Here is a 19,118-nt window from a genome sequence, read left to right on the forward strand (position 1 = left end):
TTAATGGCCAAGTATGTGTGCACATACTAGGAATTTGACCCTTTTTGGTGTGTGTGTTGCTTTCAGTGTAGGTGTACAGAAATATACATGCAGCTGAAAACAAGAACAACAACACTGAACATTTGTAACAATTTTAAATAAATGGAAAATGCAAAGAGGTCAAGTAAACCATAGGCTGAAACCATTATTGGAAAATATAGTGAGCCAATTTCTAGAATTCAGATCTCTGTATACACCAATCAGCGAAAACATTAAAACCACTTGATCACTTCGTTACAAAGCAATGTTCTGCTGGGAAACATTGGGTCCTGGCATTTACCAGGATGCCACTTGACACACGCCAACCACCCAAACACTATTGCAAAGATAGCAACCCCTCTCATGGCAACAACACTCCCTGATGGCAGAAGAGCCCCACAGCAGGACAATGCACCATGCCGCACCATAGAAACTGCTCAGGAATGGCCTGAGGATCCCGACATGATCGAACATCTGTGGGATGTGCCAGTACCTCAGAGGTGCCCCTGATCCATGGTAGGTCCTCCTTGGATTGGACTTGGCTCTGACTTGTCGAAGCATGAACACAGGACCTCTTGGGGTGTCCTGTGGAGTCTGGCACCAGGGCGTTGGTGGCAGATCTGTTCAGTGCCGTGGGTTGTGAGATAAGGTGACAACATGTCCCGTGGATACTTGATTGGACTGGGATCTGGAGAATTTGGAGGCCAAGTTGAGCTCTTTGTCACACCCTGTGGTCCATTCCTGAGCAGTTTTGATGGTACAGCATGGTACATTGTCCTGCTGGGCGGGGGGCACTGCCTTTGGAGAGTGCTGTTTCCATGGCGGAGGGGGGTCTGCAGTGGTGTTTAAGGAGGTGGAGCGTGTCAGCTGGCATCCATCCGAATGCCAGCAACCAAGGTTTCCCAGCAGAACATTGCACTGTATCAAAATTATCAATGTAATTAACTCCACTTGCCAGTAGTTTTAACATTTTGGTTGATCAGTGTATGTGTGTTTAGTGTTATGGTTGAGAAGAAAATGTGCAATGTGCATTTTGCACATCACCAGATCTACTGTAATAAATAAGGATAAGGTCACCTATGTTTCTTTTTGTCTAAACCACATTAATTTGTATACACGCATATGCAACCAAAACCTCTTTCACATGGAGAATATAAATGTTAATGTTATTCCTTGTACTACATCAAAAGATGACAAAAACACAAATGCAAAGTAGCAGTGATTCTCTTGTTATGATCAGCCACATGCTTTACTAATGGCATCTGCTTGTAACATCAGGTGTGTCTTTAATGAACATGAGGCAAAATCAGTCACGACTGACTGGCTGCTCATCACGATAAGCAGCAGTGACATGGCCCGTTTTCATCCTTATGTTATTCACAGGGGGGGCTTTGTTAAGCTGAAACGTCATCGTCGACCATCTCTATTTATAGCCAAACTCTGACACAGTGGCAGATGATGTCATACTCGTGTGCATGTGCAAGGCGAGCGTCTCTGGGACTATTCAGCTGGGAGAGAGGTCTCCCTCATGGTACACATGCATTACGAGAGCGTGGGTCAGCTTTTCAGAGCCTAAAGCAAAGTTTAATCAGACAGGAATTACAGCTGTGAGGAGAGATAAACTGAGAGATAAAACCATAAGAGACGGAACAAAATCCATGTGTCACTTCCTGTAGTGGGAGTAAAAGGATTAAGCTAATAGCTAAGGGAAAGTTTATCTAAGGGGAAAAAGTTCTTTCCATGAGAGAAACTTTTGTTGAATAACCGGTATCTAAGGCAGCCCTTGGGGGCTAAGACCGTGAGCTTTTGTACTTGGCACTCACAGAAGAAGACTGATAAAGGTAGTCTAATACTCACGGAGGCTCACCGATGAATAGCAATGTAATAAAGACAGCTTTATTATCACGGGGAGTAGTAGTGAATGTGGTGGCAGTCCAGGCCAATATATGACTCAGACTGAAGGGAATCCAGCTCAGTTGTCACTGAAGAGCCATTGTTGAAGTGAAATAAAGAGCTGTATTGACTCTCCTCATCTGCTCGGTCTCCATGGGACCTACTGGGGTTGTAGTGGGAGGATGGATGACATGATTGATGCTGCAGTTTAAAATGCCATGTCATTTTCAAGAGTTTAAGTACTGTATCCAGTCTCCCCCCTCCAAAAAAAAAAAAAAAAGGTCTGAGCTTGATGCGTCAGCGAACTGAATGACTGTGTTGATCTGCAGCTGTAGTAGACTAGTATTTTTACTCTTATGATTAAACACACGCTTCTCAGCCATTTCCAGATAAGTAAAATGCTAGCGCTTGCTAAATTCACTTGCTCTTTCCACATTTCCGCTATCAACTAGCTTCATAAGCCAATAGACCAGACTGGCACTGTTGCTACTTTGCAAAAATTGAAGATCCTGTAGATGTCGGTGCAATTCGCTACAGTATTGCTTTTTGCTTGGTAATGATGTGACATATACCGTGATACAAGTGACTTTTCAATGGTTACACAAGGCAGCACTAGATTTTAAATTAGTAATACAAGGAACTGATTTCACTCATCGTTAGATGTTTTGGGATTTTTTTTTTTTTCAATGTACATTCAAAACTTTTCCAAAACATTATGTTACTTCCAAACCATTTACAGGCAGGTCTTATATTTAATTTTAATAATCTAACTTTATAACTCTTGGAATTTCATGACCGTGGGAATCGTCATCGTTGGTGTCGTCAGCATCAGATTTCCAGGGCTTTAACCAGGAATGTTTTGTGTCTCGCCCTGAATCTTTCTGACAGGGGAAAATATAATCATCACAAAATGTAAATACTGTTATTTAATTTACAACCACCCCAACCCTTGCTTACTGTGTATGTGTGTGTGTGTGTGTGTGTGTGTGTGTGTGTGTGTGTGTGTGTGAGTGAGTGAGTGAGTGAGTGTGTGTGTGTAAATGTAAAGAGACTGAGGGAGTGGGTGGGGCTGGGTAACATCCTCTAGTACACAAGCTCTGTCAGTCCATCTGCAGCCCTCTTTAGCATGGATGCATGGAGCACAAACATTAATGTATGCATGCGGCTTTGTTCAGCTAATGTATGTAGCCTATACTTGCCACCATAGTGCCGGCAATAACATAACTTCCGAAACTAGCCACTTACTTCAGTAGCTCTACCCCACAGCTGTGGGGCTCACACAGCAGCAGCGGCTAACCACAGTACATCAAAAAGGTATAAACAAAAGTTATACAAAAGACGGATCTTTTCCAGATTCCACACTTTTAAGAACAATCTGAGCACGCTTTAGTCACTTAGATACAAAACAATGGGGAAATACAGGCCAGGTTGAAAAATACCAAAGTTACCCTATAAAGCAACACAATGGAGTTTTTTGAGCCCTCAAAATATATATCTAAGATCCTTGTGATGGTACATCAACTCACAGTAGGTTGGATGACACCTCCGTCATTGCTTGAGAGCATCTGTTTCGCTTGCACTGGCACTATGCAGTTTCGGGGTTCGGGTAGGAACCCCGACACAAAAAGGACTACAAAATTTGGCTGCTTTACGGCATACGTCATATCCCCCTCCTCTCTTTAGAGTAGCGTAGCCGAACCCAGGTGAACGAAGTTAGACGTGGTTGTCATGGCATTCATTTCGGTAAGCGGCTCGGTGGAGGAGACATCCAGCTGCTCAGCTGTAGGCTGTGGGCGCCCAACCACTGGAGAGGTTGCTGCTGCCACTGCTGTTGCTGTTGCTGTTGCTGCCGCTGCGGCTCAGTGGAGGAGACAGAGGATGGAGTCTGTGTTAGCCGCTGCTCAGGCCTGAGTAATGGTAACCAAGCTGGCAACCTGGACATCAGCAGTAAGGGATCTCCCCGCAGCGGTGAGGACCAGGCTGGCCATAGTGACAGCGGTGGCAGGTGCCCAGGGAATGACGGGGGAGTCCAAGTGAGTTGTTGTGGTAACGTTAGCTGATGTAGAAGCTGCTGTGGCTACCCAGTTACCGGCACAGGGAGCCAGACTAACATGGCTTGTTGCCGCAGTTGTGCTAACATTAGCCAGGGTTGGGCTAGCCTAGGTTGGGCTTGGTGTTGTGTCTCCGGGCTAGATATGTCCATAGGTGTTGGACCAGGGTTTATTTCTACATCTCCAGCCAGAAGGAGAATGACTATGAGATGCACAAGCCCCATGAGACAGCCGGGTGCCTTTGTAGATTGGTGTTTACCTGGTGGCGTTCTTGCTCGGTTAGCGTTCATGAATCTTGTAAACAATAGGTGCTGGCTGCCCTTAGCTGGAGAGTAGGCCTGATCATAACTTTTAGACAGAGAGTGCAGAAGTACACAGAAGTAAAAGTAAAGTCACAAAAAGAATAAAATAAGCAGGGATGGCGGTACAAAGGTTGTTGCTTTTTGTAGCAAGAATGCTGGAGCGCCAGACCTGCCTGCCTGCGTCCGCTCAGCATCCGCCATCTCACTGTCAGTGTTTGAACTTGCCTTTGCCAGGCTGTGTTGTTGCGCATTACACAGCCAGCTTCAGGAAGTTCACCGGTATCATTGGCTTGTCAACAAATGCACGCGCAGAAAGTTTTTGCGACAGTTGTAACAGACAATACTGTTTTTTGTCTGTAGGGGGACCCCGTGAGGTAAAAAGCACAATCCTCCATTGTGTTTCTTTAAGTCCTAATTGATAGGACCTGCATTAAATAAGTGATCTGTTCTCATTAGAAGTACCTTTCCAGTTTAACATGCTCTAACAAAATTCAGCTTAGTCAAATATTGTAGTGTGTGGGCCAAAGTATGCACGTGTCACCCACTACATCTAATCCAGCAGGCTAAATCCTGTATATCACCCCCTCTAGAGTGCTGCACAGCGCTGACATGTTGAGTCATTGTTAATAATTAGTCATTTCCTTGTAAAGTTGGCAGAGATGAGAATGTTTCCCCAAGACATCCAGCACTGTGGTAGTCAGCATGCGTTCTATATAAAGTCTATGGTTCTAACATTACGACCTAAAAATACCACATCAGTTCAGTCCGCAAATCAACATCAGGAACGCTTCCCTGAGTTTTATGAAATTTTCTATCAAAGATGAAAAGTCTAACAAATCCACACAACCAGCCCCCAGCAAATGTTCGCCACAAAGGAGTCTATTCAAGCTGAGGATGAGCCTGTTTTTGTAAAATGACCCAACCATGAGAATATATAGCACAGCTGACTGGGATCTCTCATGCGTAGGAAGATAGAAAGAAAAAAAGGGGGGGAGGAACAGTGCTTTTACTCCGCTGGGTCTCCCTGTTCATTCAGGGTCACATTACTTGAAACTACAGAACAACATTGGGTACATCCAGTTCATTAAGCCCAACAAGCTCCAGGTCTCTACGGACTTTCCTAAATGGGAGCCAACATATTTTTGTTGGTGATCTGAGGGACAACACAATGCTCCCACTTGGAGAGTGAAATTAAGCTTGAGTGACTGGCGAAAACATGGATCTAATGCACTCTTCCCAAAACACATGTGGTGTATTTCTAAAAACAAAGCTTTGAAGTTGTATTAGAGTGTAGCTTTTGGTCATTGTTATTGAGGTATTGTTCTGCTTTTATGAGAAATCCTCAAAGGAAAATAGAGATAGTAGGACATGAAACATGTTTACAACAACATAATAGGGATTCAATATGAAAGGGTTTTTCACACCAAGGTTCTTGGCCTGTAGCCAGCTGTTTTAGAACATGAAAGCTGCTCTCGATTAAACTTCAAACATGTGCTTTCTCCTGCATTATCACACTCTGAGACGGTCCACTCAAACTGTAACTTTTGGGATAAGTTGAAGGATATGTAGTAGAAGACCAAAGGCTCCCTACTGAAAGCATCCTCATTAGGAAACACATTGTGGTATTGCTAATTGGATTCTCTCTCAGTTCAGCCATGAAATCCTCCAGCCTGACAGATAATTTGACAACTTGAGGTCAAGATGGTGTGTGGAGAAACTGCTGGAGCTACTACGAGCTTTGAGCTGAGTGTGGGTGCCTGGTCTTTGTTTGTCTTCGCCTGGAGAGAGATCAGACTACCAGCCAACCCTAAAGATCAAAGTACATAAAGGCCTCAGGGTTAAAATACTCGGCCTTATTCAGTCATCAGTGACGGACAATATGCTTTTCCAAGCCTCTTAGATTAAATATTACATGTGGACTTTGTTTTCTGAGAAAAGTGTGGGAAAAATGACACATTACCTGAAAACTGCAACCAACAGACACCTTAAGTGACAATGCCTACTTCCAGCCTCCTGGGAAATCTGACCACCAAAAGAGCTACCAATCCACCCCAGGATAAAGACAACGGCAAAGAGTTTAAGTTTGTTTGTATAGCAGTGCTGTGTCAGTGCAGGTGCAGCAGTGAGGATCTCCAGAGATAGAAACTGACAGTTAGTGATAAGACTCCTTAAACAGGCTAGTCCCTCTAAGTATGACCTTTCTTTCTTGAAAGGTCAAGCACTGATTTCCACCGGCTCCAGACTGCCGCTGTGTTTGTGATATTTGTTAAAGCTGGGGTAGGCAGGATTTTTTTGTTTTGTTTTGTTTTGTTTTGTTTTTGTTTGTCATGGGGCAAGAATCCCCAATAACCTTTGAGCGTACTATCATAGAGTCTGACAATAAATGCAACAAAACTTGAGTCATTATCGGCCAAGTGTCTCAGGGATAGAAAGAAAATGTTGCTAATTGTTAAGGCTCATGGCTGCGGTTGATTGAAGTTCGTGTTCATGCAGGAAGCGTGTAGATATGCGTGCTCGTCTGGTAGGAGGGGCTTAAGACAGAGAGGGGAAAGGTGCAGGAGGAGGGTGAGGGTGTTTTTTTTTTTAAATTCTGGCAGTTTCTTTTCAGGGGTGCAGAAAATCAAATGTGAACCATGTAGTAGCAAAGACAGAGATTAAAAAAAGAGAGACTAAAGATTTAGACTTGATTAGGGATAAGTCACAAGAGTGAAGATTAGAGACTTGACGCCTCTCACTGGTGACTTGAAAGTCTCAAGTTTAGACCTGGTAAAAGACATTGATATGTAAGCCTCTAACGGCCACCCACCTGGAATGTCATAAAAAAAACACTATAACACACCTCTGGAAAGAACTTTGTTGGTCATCATTAAAAGACTTTCTCTTCATCCAGCAACTTGAAAACAGGTATTAGTTTGGTCTTTTATGGCATGAATGAACAATGACAAGCTTTTTCTTCATACTCAGTGTTTAAAAAAAACAAGGTAGGATTATTGATGGAATAAAATGTTTGTTTTTGTTTTGTTTTTGTACAGCCTAAAACTTGTAGTGCAAGGATTGCCTACTAGTATATGCTATGGAAAAAAAGGTAGGTAATGCGCTTAAGCCTACATGTTTCTGGTCAATATCGGTTTCCTTTTAATTAATTGCCTTCTTGTTATTCATTACTTTTTATGTACATTCTTTTTGTAAAATAGTTAAAGACAACCAAAATAAATAACTCTTACTACTAATAAATATGTGTACTGCTTTTTTTTCGACACAAGCCTCCACAGCATCAGCTTGTGTCACATTTCCGCGTCTGTTTAATCTAGAGCACTTTATTTTCCTCCCCAGAGCCCATCCTGTGTTCCTAAATGTTGAAAGAGGAGGAACGCACAGATGGGGCCTGAGCAAAGCCAGAGATGTGTTGTATAACACACACAATCACACTCTATATATTGTGCCATGCATGCCCAACAATACAGAAGCAGGCTTGAGCAGGCAGAAGCATGTACACTGACATCACAAGCCACCAAATGTCCAAAATGTGTGTAAAAGCCAAACACACACGCAGCAACAGCAGCAGCACTATGAGTCCATGCAGAGAGCACAGCCTGAAGGGGCCAGTGCATCCATACAGAAGGTCATGCTGAGAAGGGACAGATGATGATGCACATCAGACTTTAATAGCCAGGGGACCCTGAGGAGCTCCCCTGGGTGCTGCACACTCAGCCGAAAAACAAACTGGCCCAAAACAACAGAGGGGGCGAAGTGACAGAGTTTGGCAAGTTTCGACAGTGATAGAAAAAGACAACTCCAGATGAATAGAAATGAAGTCTAAGGAGAACCTACACATTCATCCAAACTATAGATGTCATAAACAGTATGCCCTTTATATTTATATATAGCTTGTGCACAAATATTTTGACATGCAAAAACATAAAAGTATTTTATAAATCACACTAGAGTCTGTGCCGAAATGAGGTCACATTTTATATGCATAATTCATACTTGTAATTATGCTTCTGCAGAGTTCAGATCTGACTACATAAGTCAAACCGGTGCAATACAGTATCACCACATTGTGTATTTTAGCATACTAGTTTCTGAAACATCTGTACCTGAATTGGGAGTCTTCTTCATGCTTTGGATTTGCTGCTGGTCCACTTCTCTCAGTCGTCAGTTAAAATTAGCGCTGTGGTCCTCACAGGAAACCTGGGACTGTCCGTCTCGCGCGGTTCCGTCGTCCAAAACAAAAACTGGAGTCGACTTTGTTGTCAGTTTCCCTGCACTTGTTCTTGCGCGGCTCTGTCCCGGTGCGTGATGACCCTGTGTGACTGCAGGCAGCGCAGATGCAGAAATGCCGTGTGATCCGCTGAGCTCGATGATGTGCACTTTAGTTCAGAGTCTCCAGACCGCACGACCATGGTAAAATAAATGTGAGCGCGTGGGGGGGCGGGGGGAGTTCCACTGACGCGCTTTTACGCACGGATCCCAACTGAAAAAGATATATAACTGCTAATTAAAGTAATAAATGAATAAATGAGTGATGCCTTCAAATACAATTAATGTGATGGACTCATCGGAGGAACAAACAGTCATGATGTCATCCCAATGGAAGCACAATTCTTCTAATAGTTTGTATTACATTGGTTTATTGGGGTTAACAAGGGATTATTCAGTTCATGTCTAATTCGAGTTAATGATTGATCGATTGATTGATTGATTGGGGGAGGGACAACTTAGCAGACACTGGGCCGTCTGCAGCAACATTCTCTCTTCTCCTGTAGGCCTATTTTCTCTTAATTTTCTGTTAACAGAAAAAAAAATTCGGAGGACTCCACTCCAACTGCACCACAAGGTTCATCCAAATCTGCTTTTACCCAGGTGTGCTGAACGATCAATCCCACTTGGTAACCTATTAGCAGAGGTAACGCCCCAGGTGTTATGACGTGTGCAAATACTGAACATGCCCAAGAACTGGAAACATGCCACCAAAAAAAAAACGAGAAGAAGAAGAACTTCTGCAGAAGTGAAATCAATGTACTTTTAAATAATCTTAAATAAAGGGAACGTGATTTTCCACAGTGTCAGTATTGACAATGCAGGAAAATCAAAAACCCAGCAATGGCAAAACGTATGATGCTGTGAATGTCGTTACAGCAGCACTTTAAGAAAAGTTCTAATACCACTCTGGGTGAGGTTACATGATGGCTTCTCATTCGGAATGAAATAAATCTGAATGAAATCATTCGGAATTAAAGTCTTTCCAGGTAGTTTACATGGGAAATATTCATTCCGATTGAGGATTTACACAGGAGATCAGTTTAATCGCCTGTATTCGGGTCTGCGCAAGGTTTGGGACAGGGAAGGTTTCTGATTGGATAGGGGGCGGGGCGGATGTTACGTGTTTACGTTTATCGGAAGAAAACACTGTAGTCTTCGCTCCAGATAACAAGATGTTTGACACCGCCGTTCTTAGTGCTTTTTCGGGCTTGTTTTGCTTATATTCTTGAAGCAGCAGTACGACAACAACCTTGTTCTGCTAATGCTTCGTCTGTTGAGGAGGAGAAGGGAGGTAGAAAGTCGAAGAAGGGAGATAGAAGACCGTGCTGTGGCGAATGGAAACCGGTGAGTGCAACGAGTCCGACTGCTCTATCTCAGCCCGTTGTTATGCAGCCCGTTGCTATGCCCGCTATATACGTCATCGCGCCAGAAGGGCAAGGAAACAAGCATGCGCAGAAAGACCGGAATGAACTTTAAGACCCCTTTAATCGGATTTCATTTTCAATCGGAACGACCGTTTACATGACCACTTTTAATCGGAATGGCAGTTCATTCCAAATGAAAGTGGAATTAAACTGTCCATGTAAACGTACTGACTGTTAACATGCTTGGTTGCTGTTACTGTTACTCTGTCACTACTGAAAGTCCATTGAACATTTTCTCAAGTTAAAACATGTAGGCACAATTGGGAAAACCTATATAAATACTAAAAGTAGGTGAAATAAATTAAGTCAATAATAATCAAAATAATTCAAAGGAAGGGTGTAGGATTCTTGTCAACATTTAGAGGGGACTAATAGGCCTATAAAATGGGGTGGGAATGGGTGTTGGGTGTAGATTTCCTCCATGCTGGTGATTTTTATGCATCATATGTGCCTTTTTTTTGTTTATGGTGTAAATGTCTTTAATTCTGTTGAAGTGAAAGTCCTTGCGACTTTCATCACACATGAAAAACGCACATGGTCTAATAAATATTAAGGGGACATGTGCCCCCGCTGACCCCCAAAATCTACACCCAAGATGTACTTCCTGACCAAGCACACTGCAGGGCTGCTCAATAACAAAGTTAACCTTTACTTTAGTGCTCATTATAAATGTGAACACCTGTGATTGACTGCAATGACTACCAGATAGTTAGTGACACGTTTATGAGTGTTGCAGTAAAACGACTGTCCAATGCTGCTCTCCTCTGGTTAAAGATGAGACAGGCAGTCATTGATGTGTGGAGAGAACGCTGGCAATGGCCCACTTCAGCTGCTTTCACTCTGAAGCAAGGAGGGAAAAACCATGTATGGTGCAGCCTACTACAGTAATATTAGGATCTGACTCAGACCACCTCACTTGTTAAAGCAGCAAAAGCACATGTGGAACAAATAAAAGTAATTACAGTTTCATTAAAGAGAGCCAGCATGCATAGCAGGGACCTGCTGTATGTACATAGATGGTGCTATGACACCACATGACAAAGTTTCTTTAAATATCTGCTCCTCTGTTTTACACATCCATATTCAAATTTACATGAAAAAACATCTTACTGTGTTTATACTATATATCGATGATCCTACACAGTGTCTATGTGTAAACATTATAAATACATTTGTACAACAACTATGTTGACAGAAATACACAATAATGACGTGAATGTTTCTTGTATGGGTGTGTGTCAGTGTTATGGGCAGATCCTGTAAAGATTCAAATGTTGAGATTTTATTTATAGATGTGTTTTTAGAGCAGGACAGAAAAAGCATTGTATGTTATATGATATTGCTTTCTTTAATAATAATTTTGGCAGACAAAATAACTTATGGCACAGAGGAATACGCTTCATCAAAGTGTGGATACACAGAAAATATGTGTTCGAGACTTGACTTCATTAGTTTTGGTGTTTCCATGGGATTTGTTGCCTAAATGAAAATCATAGATTATCAATAACCACGTTCAACCATGTTGAGAACAGTTACCAGTGTGTTATTAAGTATAAATAGCTTGTGTGTTACATGTTTACTTGCTTACGGCCATACCACCCTGAATACGCCCGATCTCGTCCGATCTCGGAAGCTAAGCAGGGTCGGGCCGGGTCAGTACTTGGATGGGAGACCGCCTGGGAATACCCGGTGCTGTAAGCTTTTCTTTCTCACCTCACACCACCAGAGGCCGCTCTTTCCTTTTTAAAAACCACCACCAGTAGAAACATTTACATGTTTTTATTTGCTAATCTGGACTTCATGCTCTGTATTATAGCCTACCTGTACTTTTACTTGATTTGTATTTTGACATTTTCAGCAATCATGTTCATCAGGCAGATGGGAGATCTCTTTGTACAGTGTGCAGAGCTGCTGATTGATACACATTTGGTGCTGTAGTGAGTACACATTAACTCAAAATGAACTACTGTGTGTTCATAGTGAAGGAAAAAAAACGCAAAATTAACATTTGAAAATATAACCAAAGGACTGTGTTATCTTGTCCTACTTCACATTATGTGCTTTGCATGTTTTCTTTTTCAGAACATCCAGGATTATTTTAAAATGAGGACACATTTAATATTCAGTAGCATTCAAGATTTATGATGAACTATATATACATGTGGACTGTAAATAGTCTATGTATAGCTGGAATAATCTATATGGCATGGCTGATGAGGGAAATGGAAACAGGTGAGCAGGTGGAAGTGGGAGCTAACTGGGACAGGTGAGGGAGTCAGAGGGCATCTGGTGGATGGATGGAGAAGAGCAAAGCAGGGGCCTGGGGAAGTGGAGACAATGGTGGAGGGACAGACTGACAGAAATAAAAACAACTGAGACAGACGCTGTGACTGCGGGCAACACAAAATGTACCAGCCTGCATGTTGGAGGTGAAACGATGAAAAACAGACTCAATAAAGGATGAAAATGAGGTTAAAACAATCTTTACCTGGTCAAATAATACAGTGGGCTAAGGGTCTGTAAGACAAGAGCAGTCACATGGAGCACACAGCATCATTCTTACAGAAGCTGTGGTTCAGAGTCAGTTTGACTTTTGCTGCCACCTCCTGGTGTGAAGGACCATCTGTCAGCTCTTCAAAATAAATGACAAAAGGCAGAAACATAATCCATGGGGACAATTTTAAAGCTCCACCCATGTCTTCATGTTTAACTTGACCATTTCAGGAAGCTGAGTGGTTAAAAAGAGGCTCAGACAGAGGTGGGACCAAGTCACTGTTTTGCAAGTCACACGCAAGTCTCAAGCACTCAAGTCCCAGACAGTTTGTGTCTCAGTTGTTTTTATTTCACTCATTCTGCCCCTCCACCCTTGTCTCCACTTCCCCAGGCCCCTGCTTTGCTATTCTCCATCCATCTACCAGATGCCCTCTGACTCTCCCACCTGTCCCACTTAGCTCCCACTCCCACCTACTCACCTGTTTCCCTCATCAGCCCTGCAGTATATCACAGGCCCACTTCCACTCTTGCACTGCCACATTGTCAATGCTACTTTGTGTCTTGCTTTCCAGCCACCTTTAAATGAAATCTGGTGCCTGTAGTCGAATACTGATCTCATTTAATGCTTGATATACTTTTAATAGTGCTTTTCTAGTAGCTCCCCAGTCCCTTCCCGACAGGCATCTTAAGAGGTTATTAACCTTCTTACATTTCTCTGTGACTTTGTTAATATGCTGTTTCCAGGTCAGCTTTTCATCAAATATCACCCCTAGAAATTTAACTACCTTGACCTGCTCGAGTGTTTGACCATATCATTTTACAATCACGTCTTTATGTCGTCTGGAAAAGCATATCACTTGTGTCTTTGCAGCAGACATCATAAAGCCCCGGTCATTCACCCACTGTTCCACTGCCGTAATTGCTGCCTGCATTTTTTTTCTGGATAAATGTTAAATTTCGTCCTCTTAGCCATAAGGCCCCATCATCTGCATATAAGGACTTCCCTACATATGTTTCAACCTTATCAAAGATGTCATTAATCATTATATTGAATAGTACTGGACTGCAAACACTGCCTTGCGGGGTTCCATTTTCAACTTTATATAACTTTGAGTACTCTGTACCCACCCTGACCTCTCTGATTGATCTTTCCCAGACTTTACTATTGGCACTATGGTTGTGTTGAATAGTCTTAAGACTACTTTAAGTGCACTATCTTCCATGTGGGCTAGCATACTATAACAGATACTCTCCTTTCACGGAGATGATTGCTGTGCCTTTAAGAGTGCCCTCCTTAACTCAAATAAATTAAAGGGTACATCTAAATCATCTATTGTGGTGATTCTCAGTACATTCACATCTGGACTCATGGCAAGAGTGTTGTCCCTGCACTGTCTGGCTCTGACTGATAAATTATCGGAATTGTGTACTTTAACTAATGTTTCTGCCAAAAGTTCACTTTTATCCCTATTACTGACCGCTGTTTTATTGTCACTAATTAATACTGGAATTGTATAATGTCTCTTGATTCCGCTCATTCATCTACGCATCCCCCATACATCAGATAATGACGACTCTCTTCCAATTTTATTACAATATTTATAGCCTCCCTACAGTTTGCATCCCACCATGGCACAGTCTTTTTACTTCTGCTCCCAGCACCCCTTGGTATACTTTCCTCTGCTGCTTGTACTATGACTGCTACCAGCTTGTTATTGAATTCATCCCCATCTGAGAAATCTTCTTTGTTTAACAGCTCACATTTATTCTTACATAGCTTTTTATACACCTCCCAATTTGCTTTATCTAATTTCCATCTTGGTAGTCTTAGATCCTCATCTCGGTGAACTTCTACTCCAGTCTTAATTATTACAGGCTAATGATCACTACCTATTGCTGATTTACTTAACACCTTCCATGTGGTAACAATAGCGACTTCTTCTGACACAAATGTTAAATCAATTGCACTTTCTGTGTTTTGCACACTATTATACCTGGTACCACTCCCATCATTCATACATACTAAACTTTTATCCACCATAAATTCCTCTATGACTTGCCCGTTAATCTAAGACATTTTAAAAGGACCCGTAGACACCCTGACAAAAGATCACAGCAACAGGACAAATCTTCTGGGATCAGTTTATTACTGTGCTCACTGCAAAATCAGTCATACTTTTAATTACAGGTTCCGTTCACATTTTCACGGACAATATTTCCAAACTTTTTCATGACTTTTCAAGGACTCACAATGAAGAATTTTCTTTTTCTTTCCCCACTTGCCCGGCGTTTTTCAAACATCTGATTCAAACTCTATGTAAACATAATTGGCACACAGGAAGGGAGAGACAAACTGAGGGAGAAAATGACAAAACACACCTGATGGTAAACAAACACTGTCACACATCAACGCATATTAAAGCTACATTAAGACGCCAGCTTCAGAAAAATGAATTTGCCATTATGTTACATTTTATGGAGGATTATCCACTGAAGATGATTCTAATAATTTCATTATACACAAACAAGTTCTGTGACTTATGATTTTGACTAATTCCATGACTTTTCCAGGGTTTCCATGACTCTTGCAAGTATAAAATTCATTCAAACTTTAAAGCAGTCTCCTCCTTTTCTTCTTTATCTCACTAGTTTAACTGTTCCAGACCTGCAATTTCAATTAAAATTCAGGATTTGGACTTCACTCCCCACTTTTCTTAGCATGCTTTATGGAACAGGCCTCTGAAAGCTCTGCCACATGTTTTGCATGTAAACAGTCTCTCTCCTGTATATGTGTGACTTCAACTGGAACCTCTGTGCTCAAGTGATGCACCTTTACACCTGTGTGCGTTCTCATGTGGACTGTCAAGGTATTGCTAGATCTGAAGTGTCTCCCACATGTTTTGCAAGTATACGGCTTCTCACCTGTGTGAGTCCTCATGTGGGCTAACAAGTAATCATTACGTACGAAACCTCTCCCACATACTTTACAAGTATACGGCTTCTCACCTGAATGATTCCTCATGTGGACTAACAAGTAATCATTACGTACGAAACCTCTCCCACATACTTTACAAGTATACGGCTTCTCACTTGAATGAGTCCTCATGTGGACTAACAAGTAATCTTTACGTACGAAACCTCTACCACATACTTTACAAGTATACGGCTTCTCACCTGAATGAGTCCTCATGTGGACTAACAAGATACCATTATGTCTGAAACCTCTCCCACATACTTTACAAGTATGTGGCTTCTCACTTGAATGAGTCTTCATGTGGACTAACAAGTAATCACTACGTACGAAACCTCTCCCACATACTTTACAAGTATATGGCTTCTCACCTGTGTGAGTCCTCATGTGGACTAACAAGTAATCATTACGTATGAAACCTCTCCCACATACATTACAAGTATACGGCTTCTCACTTGAATGAGTCCTCATGTGGACTAACAAGTAATCTTTACGTACGAAACCTCTCCCACATACTTTACAAGTATACAGCATCTCACTTGAATGAGTCCTCATGTGGACTAACAAGTCACCATTACGTCTGAAACCTCTCCCGCATACTTTACAAGTATACGGCGTCTCACCTGTGTGGGTTCTTATATGAGCACTCAATGCTGATGTGTCATTGACTCTTTTCCCACATACTTTACAAGTATACGGCTTCTTACCTGTGTGGCTGTTCAGGTGTCTCTGCAATTTTGACTTGTACTCAAAAACTTTCCCACATATGTCACATTTTAAAGGCTTTTTACCTGTATTTAAGTTGATCACAGCAGAGGTGTGTGGACTCTTACTGTTAATTTCACTTTCATGATGTCTTTTCTCTGCTTGAAGCTCTGTGTTTCTAGTTGATCCTGAGTCTCCATGCTGGTATTCTTCCTCATCTTGGCTCTCAGCTACATGAAAGTTGTGAGAGAGCAGCTGGTGGTCACTGGTTGGTATCACATAGCTTATAACTGGTATGATGACGACAGACTCTTTCTCTGCTGCACTTTGAGTGTCGTCATGAATGAAGTCCAGAGTCTGATCTTCACTGTGCTCACTTTCCTCTTCAGCAGGAGTCAACATAAAGCCATCAGTCTCCTGCTTCAGTACAAGCTGCTCTCCCTCCTGACTGCTGCACACTTCCTCCTCTTCCTCTTTAATGTGTGGAGGCTCTGGCTCCTCTTGGTCCACACTGGACTTCCTCTCCTCAATACAGAGCTGCTGCTCAGGGACAACCTCCTCCTCCTTACACACATGTTGCTGTGGGAGCTCTGGAGGGACACACAACACCAACAGCATACTACTGCGATGCTACAGCAAATATACAGACATGGCAGTAATTAGTTAAATTAGGTTTCACCCACCTGTCCTGTGTAACTTTATTTCAGGCTTCAAAACGATATCCAACAGTCTGCGCTGACGATCGATCTCTTCCTCGTACTCGACGATGGTTCTTTTAAAAACTCCCAATATTTCTTCAGCAGCAGCAGTTAGTCGCTCCTTGACAAACTCTCTCAAAGACTCAACTGAACACATTGTTGTCTAATGTAGGCTACAGTAAATGTGGCTCGAGGTTTAACTCATAGATTAACCTCCCGAAGTTAACTCAGTCATTTGGAAAACGCGACTGGCGCCTTTGTTTCGTTTACTTCCGCTGGATGTTACGCTTCTTCTGCTTCTTCTTCTTCTTCTTCTGATTTGATTGGCGGCTGGCAACCAACTTAAAGGTGCATTACCGCCACCTAACGGACTGGAGTGTGGCTCAGTAGATTAGTAAAACAAAACCAAATAAATAAATAATAAATCCTAAATCATATCCATTAACCCTGTTTCCTGCAGGTACTTAATCAGATGGTTGTGTGTTATCTTTCCTGTTTTACCCAGAAGGTTTTCTACAGTGAAACTTAGCTTTGCTTTCTACAGTGCTGTTTTCAGTTTGTCCCTCTCTTCCTTGTAGGCCCTGCAATCAACCAGTACATGTTGGACAGACTATACTATTGCAGTGTGTACATGTGCCAGTTGCATGTTTTCCTATAAGTGTGCTGTTTAATTCAGTGTGTCCTATCCTGAGACGGGTGATGACTGCCTCTTCTTTTCGGTTCCTGCCCAACCTTCTTCTTACCTCAACCTGTTTTTGAATATTATAAAGGTGTCTTCCAGTGTTGATTATGTCCCAGTATTCTTGCCATGTTTTTTTGTACTTGTTTCTTAATGATTGCTTTCCCCTCCTCCTTACTTAATGACATATTCATGCTTATTGTTTGAAATTTGATTGCTTGCTTGGCCAGTATGTCAACATCCTCATGTCCCTCAACGACTACATGGGCAGGAACCCAAATAAAGCATACAGTCACACCCTTATTGCACAGGTTGTATATTATATGATGTATTCTGAAGATGATATCTTGTCTGCAAGATTTCAAAGATTTAATGCTTGTGAGTGCTGCCCAACTGTCAGATGCAATCAATGCCTCTCCTTCGCTGTTACTCTCTAGCCACTCCAGGTCTATCAGAATAGCAGTAAGTTCCACTGTATTGACAAATGATCTGAAGTTCTTTCCTTAATCGCTATCTTGATTTGCGGTATATAAACAGCCGCTCCTGTTCTACCCGTCCCTGGATCTTTGGAACCGTCAGTGAAGATCTTCAGTTTATCTTTATAATACTGCTCAATATACTTTTCTGTAGTGGTACCAACAAACCCCTGTTCACATTTTTTCATGCAGTGTTTGATATTAAAATCTACTGACGGCATCACAAACAACCAGGGAGGAATAACTGAAGACGGCACAGTTGAACTGAATTTTATGTCGTTTAGACCCATAATTTCTGCTTTTACATTCCCAATCCACCCAAAACTCATGAAGTTTGATTGATTATGCTCCCATCAGTCCTGTAGGATAGCCTTGGTGGGATGCCCTTTATTTAATACACATACCTAGATATTATTTCTTCTCTGAATATCACAACCACATCAGGTAGGGTATGGGTGAATAGCAGCTACAGACAAAATTGTGCTAAGTGGTAAGATTAAGATGTCCTTTATTGAACCCAGGCATTGACACACAGTGCAAATATAAAAATAAGAGAAGAATACAATCAAAACAATTTGAGTAAAAATATACACATGATGTGAGAAAAGTATTAATAAAAGGGAAAGTATATACAAATGAATAGGGGATAGTATGTAGCCTATGATACATGCTATATACAGTACAGCACAATGCTACATGTACAAAATGCTGCATGTTAGCCTATACAACACAGTGTTTCTTGGAATCTGATAAACTGTTCAATGCTGTTAAAACACATTCAGACTATTAAAGAAACTCACTTTCACGCTACATTCTGCAGCTGCACCACGATCCTGCTCACTCACAAATATTAATAATCTCCAATATTAGACTATATGAAATATGTTCCATCAGTGCGACCAATCACATCGATAGAGATCATTATTCATTGATCCTACGTGTCTAAAGCTTCACACTGATTTTCATAATTTTAACTGAGATTACACATTATTTGCAATAAACATTTCAGTGCAGGAGCTGTTTTGACAGACTGACAGCTGTCTGATCCATGTGCACAGAGGCACAGACTTATATAGACTATATATATATATATATATATATATATATATATATATATATATATATATATATATATGTATATA

General features: G+C 41.7%; 2 protein-coding genes and 1 non-coding gene across 3 annotated transcripts in view; 1 reads left to right on the top strand and 2 right to left on the bottom strand.

The window, feature by feature from the left end:
• The window catches only part of septin9b (septin 9b), a 97,876-nt gene extending 89,269 nt beyond the window's left edge, over nucleotides 1-8,607 (bottom strand). The window contains exon 1 of the mRNA XM_033624062.2: nucleotides 8,365-8,607. Within this exon, the coding sequence (XP_033479953.1) occupies nucleotides 8,365-8,386 (22 nt within the window). The 5' untranslated portion in view covers nucleotides 8,387-8,607. The remainder of the gene's footprint in view (nucleotides 1-8,364) is intronic.
• Nucleotides 8,608-11,536: 2,929 nt separating this feature from the next.
• Nucleotides 11,537-11,655, top strand: LOC117256116 (5S ribosomal RNA). Its single transcript, XR_004501625.2, has one exon. It is a non-coding gene; the product is annotated as a 5S ribosomal RNA (ribosomal RNA).
• Nucleotides 11,656-14,577: 2,922 nt separating this feature from the next.
• LOC117256002 (uncharacterized) lies at nucleotides 14,578-17,092 on the bottom strand. The gene is made up of 2 exons (XM_078165192.1): nucleotides 16,807-17,092; nucleotides 14,578-16,713 (listed from the first exon to the last, which is right to left on the bottom strand). Exons 1-2 carry the CDS (start codon nucleotides 16,976-16,978, stop codon nucleotides 15,146-15,148), a joined length of 1,740 nt encoding a protein of 579 aa, XP_078021318.1. The 5' UTR covers nucleotides 16,979-17,092; the 3' UTR covers nucleotides 14,578-15,145.
• Nucleotides 17,093-19,118: the final 2,026 nt, after the last annotated feature.

The sequence above is a fragment of the Epinephelus lanceolatus genome, chromosome 3 (genome assembly GCF_041903045.1).
Source record: "Epinephelus lanceolatus isolate andai-2023 chromosome 3, ASM4190304v1, whole genome shotgun sequence".
NCBI lineage: Eukaryota > Metazoa > Chordata > Actinopteri > Perciformes > Serranidae > Epinephelus > Epinephelus lanceolatus.

Coding starts and splice junctions, on each gene's coding strand:
- LOC117256002 (XM_078165192.1), bottom strand. CDS start 16,978: ATGTGTTCAGTTGAGTCTTTGAGAGAGTTTGTCAAGGAGCGACTAACT. Junction 16,714..16,806: donor AATAAAGTTACACAGGACAG/GTGGGTGAAACC, acceptor GTGTCCCTCCAG/AGCTCCCACAGCAACATGTG.